At 39.8% G+C, this 9,432-nt stretch overlaps 1 protein-coding gene across 1 annotated transcript in view; it reads left to right on the top strand.

Annotated features, from left to right (window-relative positions):
* Nucleotides 1–6: 6 nt before the first annotated feature.
* The window catches only part of ppfia1 (PTPRF interacting protein alpha 1), a 26,023-nt gene continuing 16,597 nt past the window's right edge, over nt 7–9,432 (top strand). Inside the window, exons 1-8 of the mRNA XM_025055796.1 lie at nt 7–937; nt 2,298–2,567; nt 5,956–6,057; nt 6,880–7,044; nt 7,145–7,219; nt 8,210–8,311; nt 8,541–8,774; nt 9,367–9,425. Of these exons, the coding sequence (XP_024911564.1) occupies nt 2,298–2,567; nt 5,956–6,057; nt 6,880–7,044; nt 7,145–7,219; nt 8,210–8,311; nt 8,541–8,774; nt 9,367–9,425 (1,007 nt within the window). The 5' untranslated portion in view covers nt 7–937. The remainder of the gene's footprint in view (nt 938–2,297; nt 2,568–5,955; nt 6,058–6,879; nt 7,045–7,144; nt 7,220–8,209; nt 8,312–8,540; nt 8,775–9,366; nt 9,426–9,432) is intronic.

Below are 9,432 nucleotides of genomic sequence, written 5' to 3'. Positions count from 1 at the left end.
TAGTGAAGCGGAGCCCACCACTGATCGTCCTGACTGCCAAGGCTGCAGGCAGTAGCAACAGGGAAGGACTGGACCGATGACAGAGACAAATACATATCAAACTTCGTCATCTGGGGCGCTGGAAAAAGGGAATTAAGTTTCTTATCTGCGAACTGGAGTTCTAACCGAAGGCACCGATTGTGTCGAATGTTCGCTGGAAGTTTTTTGGGTCGTGATTCGGTGACGCGACTTCACAGCATCCAGGAGAAGCTAAACCCTTAGCCTCTGGGCTAACGAAACCGGGGGAGATTAATCATTTCAGTAGAGCGCTGCTGCCCACTTTCAGGGGTTTAAAACTGTTTTAGGCCGAGTGAAATACACGGCGACGAAATTTTCGACATTTGTACCCAATAGGATATTATTTAGATTATTATTTAAGGTTATTTCTCCTGTGTTTCTACATGAAATAGTGCTTTAGATTAGCTTATGCTAATACGGCTAAAAGTGTTTCCACGTCACCTAACTTTTTCACTACATCTCTGGAAATTGTAGGATTTTATTTTTTGGCGACTTTAACTTTAATTTTTCGGCAATGGTTCGTTATGAAGAGCAAAGATAAAGACACTTCACTGCCAAATTCGCATATGTAAGCATCGACTCACCAGCCGACAACATGCTAACGTGCTAACTCTGAGTTAGCCGGGCCTCAGTTGGGGAAAAGCTGCTCCTCACTTTATGTAGGATTCGTTCAGGTGTTTTAAGAAAATTATTATTAAATATATATATATATTTGAACTGGACAAGGCATTTTAGTAGACTTAATGTTTCCCGGCCTCTTAATGGAATACAGCCCATCTTCTGAATGACTGATTGCTTGGGATCACCTTTGTTGACATTTACATACCATCAGAACTAAATCTGGTTATAAACACATCTGGAATAACGTGATCAATCAAAGGTAAGCTTGAGAAAATACCACATTAATATATGTTTAAAAGTTATCATTTTAAGTCGTTATAATTTTTTCATGATGTTCCAACATCTTTTTCTTGTTTACATTATCTCCCAACCCATATTAACAATTTGTTTGAGATTACTTATTTGATAAAACCTTAAAACAAACTTCATTATACAAGCATTTTATCAAATGATTTGAACCAAACTCTCAATTTCTAATTCCATACAAAACAATTGGTGCTTAATGGTAAAGAACTTAAATCCAGCCTCTGGATAATTGTAGAACAACACTGTACTTCTTTGCAATGTAGACAGAAACCACCAAATTTGTGAAAACACTAAACATTGGTCATGCAATTGTGCTACTGGAAATCAGATGAAAACAAGATGCGCTGATTGACTGGCCAATGATGGAATTGCTAGGTGTTTGACGCAGTAAGCTCTGACCAATTACTAGCCACTCCGCACAAGTATTACTGGTTTTACAGCTGATCATTTTGCACATAAGTTCTGTCAGAGAACAGAAGAGGAAACTCCAACACACGCCCGCTGGAGCTAATATGTTGTTAGGTTGGAAGTTCTTTAGTGTGACTTTGTGCAGTTTGTGGGAGATGTTCTCTAATTACTTATGACAATAACAATTTTAAAAATGTTGCTTTTTTGAGCTGTCAAGTGTAGGAGTTTAAAATCTGCAAAAATCTATATCAGTAAGTTGCGCATACTGAAAAATGGGGAAATGGAATCAAATGAAAATTGCCATTGGTGCATCTGTAATTGAAAGAAGCACTCTTGTTGCTTTTACATTCCACTAGCTTCAACTTATCATTTGTTGCTCCTTGGTGTATGTAAAATCCTGCTCACATGATTTCTGGCTTTTTGTCGGGCAGTCTGTTCACAGGACCTAAGTCCTTTAGTCTGGTGTGTTGCTGTAATTGACCCACTGCTGAGAAGTTGTTACATTCTTTACACAGTAGTAACCCTTGTGTATGATACCACTATAAAAGACTTTTACATTATCATGGTAACTCTTCTTCTTTTTTCTTCATGTTTACTGTCTATCGTAGCAGCAGTTACAAAATAACCAAACCGAATAGTTTCTGAAATTGTTTTTTTTTAATTAGACGATAAACAGGCCAGCTGTCTGAAACACTTTAGGTTTACACCTTCCTTCAATGAGATACGATTTGGATACATTCCTAGATGAATTACTCACAATTTATGCTCTTAGTTGCCTTTGATGAAAGTGTTTTCTTGTGATGATACAGTACTGTCAAGTATCACTGTCAGTCATTGTGTTTTTTTATTATTATTATCTATCTGTTTAATTTTCTGCTCTCTGTTTTTTTTTTTTGTCTCCATAGATGATGTGTGAGGTGATGCCCACTATCAGCGAGGCTGAAGGGCCCGGTGGGGGAGTCAGTAGCGGTCGGCGGGGCTCCGGCTCCCCGTTGCAGTCAGACTCAGAGGGTCACTTTGAGTCTCTCATGGTGTCCATGCTGGAGGAGCGTGATCGACTTCTTGAAACATTGAGGGAGACTCAGGAAAATCTGGGTTTGACACAGGGCAAACTGCATGAAGTGAGCCACGAAAGAGATTCGCTGCAGAGACAACTCAACACTGCCTTACCACAGGTGGGAGGACGAGCTCTTATCTCCTGTGAATGATGTAGAAAATCTGTGTTTAGGGGAAGTCACTGGTTTTGGCATTTACTTTTTCTTAATCACACCAGATGTTTACTTTTTTAGGACTCAATGAAACCTAATGCAAATCGTTCCTAAACTATATGTGCCTACAGAAAATAATATCTTTCTGTTATGATTGTCCCTCACTCTCAAGTCTTGGTGTTTGGTGTGCCCTTTCACCAATGCTGGTAAATAAAAAAAGATAAACTACAGAACGGCTTACATGCATTTTGAATGTGTCAGGCTGAAATAACAAACAAAAACACCAATACGTTTGTGAATCACGTTTCCCGCCAGAGCCCTGACTGCATTTTTAGCTCAAGTGTCAGTGTCACTTTTGGCTGACAGCTCTCACAGATCTTTGGCCTCACTGTGGACAAAGTCGTACCAGAGTCCAGAAGAAATCCTTCTGTTGTGTTGCTTATTTTGTACTTACTTACTGAGTAACTGGGTGTCCAGTACAGTCAGGCATCCTAATATAAAATAGTTAATTAATCTAATTTATTAACATTATCACCAGACTGTTTTGTCATAATAGAAGTGACTGATTTTATATTATATTATATTGTCACTGCATTTGCTGGTTAATGTTGTCCTTAGCTGGAACTCCAAGGTTTGTTCATCAGCGTGTTGGTGTCTGTTATGTTTTGACTCATGTTTCCTAACTTACTGTGGTTTTAAGTTTACAACAAAGGGATCATGTTTCTGCCTTTTAATGATGTATAAGCAGCTGCTGACCAGCGCAGCCTCTTGTAGCTCTGGTTGAAGCAGCATCCAGCCTGTGTAGTTGACTTGAACAGTGGTTTACTTTTTCAGTTTAGATTTCATTTAATGTGTAGGTTAAAGGTAAATTCAACAATATTGAATTAACATTATTAAAAACAAAACCTGTTATGAATGTTTTCTTTTATACAATTTATGAACAAAGCAAACGTTTACTGTCACTTCATTCATCTTCTGACAGTTTGTCTCTCTTGATAAATCTCTGTTTTAATTCTACCAATGTCAGTCTCACCCTTAAAGGTGTGTCTCAGTAGATGCAGTGTGATCTCTTCAAGTGATGGAAAAGGCAGCTTGAGCTTTACATTCCACAAAGAACGTACCTCTACATAGGGAAATATAGATCAACTTAGTTTGGAAGTATTGCACTTTTTGGAGATGGAGAAGAACAACATGGAGTTGAAGTCTCACTGATATTTGAAGCATTTGCTTTGTTGTATTTTAATGCCCTATGAGACCCCAACAGGTAAAGCTGTGTGAGTCTTGCTTTATACAGTGAGCACATGATGAGTTGAGTGTTTTGTTCAGCTGTGGTGTTTGTGGAGACTCCCGGTGTGAGGGCCGGTGTAGACAGGTTAAGCAGGAGAGAAGCAGGTCTCTTCTCTTGTTCCCCCTGTTCTTGGGAACGTACCCTTCGACTGGAATGCACAAACATTCCAGAGCAGCTCACTCACACGTCAGCAGCTTCTCCAAATGCAAGCGCTGCTTTCTTGGATGGTGCCTTTTTTCTTTTCTTCTCTTTTTTTTCTCTGTTCTGTTTCTCTTGCTCTTTTTTTAGTTCCTGCATTATATTTTAGTGTGCTGGCTCTCCTTCAACCAGTTCTTGTCCTCTGGATTTATTCTCCTCGCCTCTTCTAGGGCCCACGTGCTGTGTTAAAGCCAGTTTTAGTGTGTCTCTGTTGGACATATTTCAGACAGAAAAAAGTTTGGCTTGCATTTGGCATTTTATCTTGGTGCAGGTGTGCAGCTGAGGGGATCCAGTTGTGTTGCTCAATTGCTGCGAGAAGGAAATGACTCTTGAAGTTACACAATTGCTTTGTTTCATTCATGTCTCTGTCATTGATAAATTTTAGTGAATAAGAACAAGGTTTGGACAAAGACTAGTCTTCACTTGACTGCTGAGAAAAATCCAACAAAAAATCCAACAACAAGAAACCCCAAACAACTTTAAAGAGTTTTGGTTGTTCTCAGTCAGACACACAGCTAAAGGCTTTTGTGTTTTCTCTGTGTTTTTATGCACTGTGCCTTTAATAGGTTGGCACACATAGTAATGTCCCTCCAATCCCTCCTCCCTAATCCCCTCCCCTGTTCTTACGGCCAGCTCAGGCCACTTCTGACCATCGTGTCACTCACCCGCTCTGAACCAGGCACCAGTTTCTCCAGTGAAGGGAAGGAAACAGGCTGCCTTCACTTGAAGGGAAAGCATTCACATGTCCAGCTGTAAAAATATTTTTTAAATGAAAACAGCCACTATAGATTACAAATTAGAAAGAAAGGTGTGAAATTAGCAAATTCCAGGAAGGTCCTGAATCTCAAAAGAGTCTAATTTACATCTGAAGGTCTCTCTATGAGTCAACCTCAACATCTGCCGTGGAATGTAGTTAGTACGCCACTCTGTAATTACCACTGGGCTGGCCTCCTGTGTACTGTGATTGGCCAGCAGAGAGTGGAGACCCTGGCAGCAGCCAATAGCCGACTCTGTTTGACTCCTTCAGATGAGCAGGGTCGATGCCAATTACTGGAGAAACTCAGAAGCTGGAGTGAAGGGAGAGGAAAACTGTTCTGATACAGTGAAAAACGATACAGTCAAATCTCCCACAGCTGGAAACACAAGTAATTGGATTGTTTGTGTAAAAGGGCTAAAAAATCAAGTTAGCACATTCTGGAGGTTCAGCCATGCGTGTACTTCGCAAAAGCTGCATGTGTACATACTGTACGTTTGCGTGTATATATAACTGCACCTGTTTAAAGAGAACTGGAGATGGATGTGTAGTTAATTTGAACCAATCAGAATAGAGAGCTAAAGTAATCCATCATATTTCTTTCAACTTCCTCCTGTTTACCCTGTTTCTGGCTCCCATTGTTGAGCAACTGTACTTTAAGAGAACAATCACACGCAGATGAGCACGGTGACAGGCAGACTGGGAGCGCTGTTGTGTCCACCTCCATTTTTGTGATGTAAACATGACCTTAGTGTTGCAGGTGTGGTTCACTGGAGGGGCAAGGGTAGAAGTGAATGATTAAAATGATTTGCCTTAATCTGTCATCTCAGTGATGTTCAAAGTTACACATTGGTTTAAATGTGTATAAATTCCCAGTTCAGGTGAGGAAAGCAGCTGTTGGTACATTAATAGTTAATAATAAAAAACACATTGCTGAGCACATTGAGAATTTAATGTCCTGTCTATGTGGCATATAGTAGAATTTCAGCACATTAATAATAAAAAGTCTTATTATTCTTTCAGTTTCTATTTCTTCACTTGAACAGTTTTACACAAAAGTAAATTTGGATTGTAGTCTTAACATTAACTTGCTGCTGCGTCCGCTTGTCTTGCAGGAATTTGCTGCACTAACCAAGGAGGTGAACATCTGCCGTGAACAGCTTCTTGAGAAAGAGGAAGAGATTGCGGAGCTGAAGGCAGAGAGAAACAACACAAGAGTAGGTGCCACGTGCACGGGATACGTGTAGGATTGTAACAACCAAACATATATTACACATTAGATTCATTACTAATGCTGGGAAATGTTTGTCTTGTACAAATCTCAGCCACATTCTTACAGGTTTCTGTTTTGGGTGTAGCTGGTTGTCACAACACTGGATTACAACTCAGTTTCTGTGCTCTAATCCAAACCATTGTCACAAGTTACGGGTGTTGCAAAATGCAGACTCGTCATAATATTTCAACCAGCGTTGATGAATTCCATAACAGACAGCTGTGAGACCTGTCAGACGGTTTTGGTGTTTTCACAGCACTGTCTTTGCCAGTGACATGTCAACTCTTTAAGTAAATCTCTAAGACTGAAAAAATAAATAGAATCAATACAGAATAAACAAGGATCAAGGTTCAAGATTTCTGTCATTCTGTCAACAGTTTTGTTGTTGTGTCATGAAGTAGAAGTAGAACAACTGAGCTTGAGACATATGTAACAAAAATACTATACGTGTGAAATATTAAAATACTGTACACAATATGTATTTATTTGCATATATATATGTGTGTGTGTATATACGTATCTATATATGTGCATACTTTTTACTTGTCTAACACATGCCTCCCTTCCAGTTCGTTATCTGTGAAATCAAACGCAACAATCGCAACTATCTGAATAAACAGCTAACATCAGATATTGTAACACAATGACATACTGACAGATAAAGCACTACGATATTATCAGTTCTGACTTAAAATAACTGTCTTCTCTCTTACTGTACTTCTAATCATTTTCGTCTGGTTCCTGTCCGTTGCTTTGGTGCTTCTAGCTTCTGTTGGAGCACCTGGAGTGCCTGGTGTCCCGTCATGAGCGGAGTCTAAGGATGACGGTAGTGAAGAGGCAAGCCCAGTCTCCAGCAGGAGTCTCTAGTGAAGTGGAGGTCCTCAAAGCCCTGAAGTCACTTTTTGAACACCACAAAGCCCTCGATGAAAAGGTACATGTTCAAGAAGAATTGAAGAATTTCCCTGTGCTTAGTGAATGGTCTGCACTGTACGTTGGTTGTTTGCTTTACCTTTGTTTGGCCTGATTTCCAGGTTAGGGAAAGCCTAGTTGTTGCTTTGGAAAGAGGCAGCGAGTTGGAGGAGCAGCTCACCATGTCACGCAAAGAAGTAAGCCAAATGAAATGGTGTTGGTGGAGGTGAATTTTCTACTTAGACTGGATCTACACACAAAGTTTGGAGAACATAGTAAATGCTGTTGCTTTAGTTCTGTGTTGTATTGAGCAGCCATCTGGTCTGGGACATAGAGAACATTGTTATTGAACTATGTCCATTTGGCTCAACGTTAAGTGGAGCTACAATAATTAGTGGGTAATTTGATGAGTGTTGAACCACTAATTGCAGTAAATCGGATATATTTGGTTTGTTACGTACAAAAGCAAGAGTTTTGCTCTGCTGATTGACATTTTCTACCATTTTCTGCATTTTATTGACCAAACACCACAACCAAAAAATGTTCAATTAAGAAATATATAAAGTCCTGGTTTCAAGCTGTTTAATTTATTAAATTAAGTTAAGTATTTTTTTACTATAATTAAATTAACTGCAGAAATGTGCAGTGAGAAATCTGAGGGTACCCAAAGCACTGAAATTCCTTCTGTTCCTTTAAGGTCAGTGCATCAAAGCTGCCCTGTGCATACGCATAAAAAAAAAAGAAGCGTTTCCAGTGGCTTGTAGATTGAATGAGATTAAGATTGACAAAAGGCCCAAAGGATCTTAGGAAAGTGTCCTAGATATCCTCTCTGCTTCTTGCTGCAGTGGTCTTTTGTTCCTGGAAGTCAGCCTGGAAACACGTGCACACACCCACACACACACAGATGCATGCACTTGCACATAAAGTAAATCACTCAGCTCTTTAGCATCACTGCTCCTGCTATTTTGTGGGACTCTGTTTTTGACAGTGTTTTCACAGTGAAGCCGTGTTTTGCTCCACTGCTGCACTTGTGTTCATTCAAAACCACTAAAGAAACAAAGCACATCACACGTATACTAAAAATCCACTTTGTTGAATGCTGTTGATTTAATAGTGTAATCTCGGTTATTGTTTTTGATGGTGTTTTTAGTCATCTGACTGATTCAACATATTATTATTTTTTTAAGCTGGCATACCTCAGGGAGCAGAGCATTCAGAAGCGAGGGCTGGCCGATGGAACCAGCGAGGTCAACCACAACTCTGAAAATACACCAAGCACAAATGGCAAGGTGAGTTCGAACGGCAGAGGTAGAAAAACATTTAAGAGCTAATTTGCTGATATACTCTTAACCTGGTCGTTTAGAAAAGAGGAAGCAGTTTAACATGTACAGTGTAGGTAAACATGAGCTTTTTACATAATAAACTCAAACAGTTGTGGCTGCGTTTAATTGCATTTTGACATTAGTGGGACTGAAACATTGATGGATGAAAACACAAGTTCTGTTGTGTCACACACAGCGGTCATCCGATGGTTCGCTGAGTCAGGAGGACGAGTCTTTATCTGGTTTCGGGAAGGTCGGCGAACTCCAAGAGGTGGTGGACCGCCAGTCGGCCGATCTGGGCCAGATGAAAGAGCGCATGGCTGCTATGGTGTCGCGTATTAACGAACTAGAGGAAGACTTGGACACCGCCCGAAAGGACCTCATCAAGTCTGAAGATATAAACACACGGCTGCAGAGAGACCTGAGAGAGGTGAGAACCACGACCCACCAACTATGAATGATGTAAAACATGTTTAGGAAACCTCTTCTACATTGATAGAGATTTTCACACACATTCAGCTGATGCATTTGTTCCTCTTTTTAATTTCCATGTTACACACTTAAATCAGGGCGTACAGTTTGCCTGGTATTCCATGCATGCAGAGCTAATAGCATGTTCTGTTCCATTTTATCCGTACTGTTCGATCTAAAGCTTCAAGCAGACAGACTCACATAGTCCACAATTAAACTTGATTTTGTTTTTAATTTAAACTAGTGCAGAGAGCTTGATTAAGATTTAATGTGCTGTATGAATTAACCTATTATGTCTATTTAACACTTAAAAGATACCGTATATGACCGTGATATTTAACTATATTTTACATGGTGTTAATAAATTGATCAAAACCTTTAATTATTATAATTTTTGTTTTTAAATAGTTTAGTTCTGTGGACAGAGATGTGATGTTTGAGCTTTTTTGACACATCTGTTCATGTCGTTCACAATTATTTTGCTCTCTTTCAACCATGCGACTATTGGTGTGTTTGCATGCTAACGCTTCTGCTGGTGTTTGTGTTTCAAGTCGTTAGCTCAGAAGGACGACATGGAGGAGAGGATCACTACGCTGGAGAAGCGCTACCTGGCGCCT

Source organism: Cynoglossus semilaevis, chromosome 5, assembly GCF_000523025.1.
Source record: "Cynoglossus semilaevis isolate Cse_v1.0 chromosome 5, Cse_v1.0, whole genome shotgun sequence".
NCBI lineage: Eukaryota > Metazoa > Chordata > Actinopteri > Pleuronectiformes > Cynoglossidae > Cynoglossus > Cynoglossus semilaevis.
Note: the sequence above shows the minus strand (reverse complement) of the source record. Positions and strands in the feature narration are given on the sequence as shown.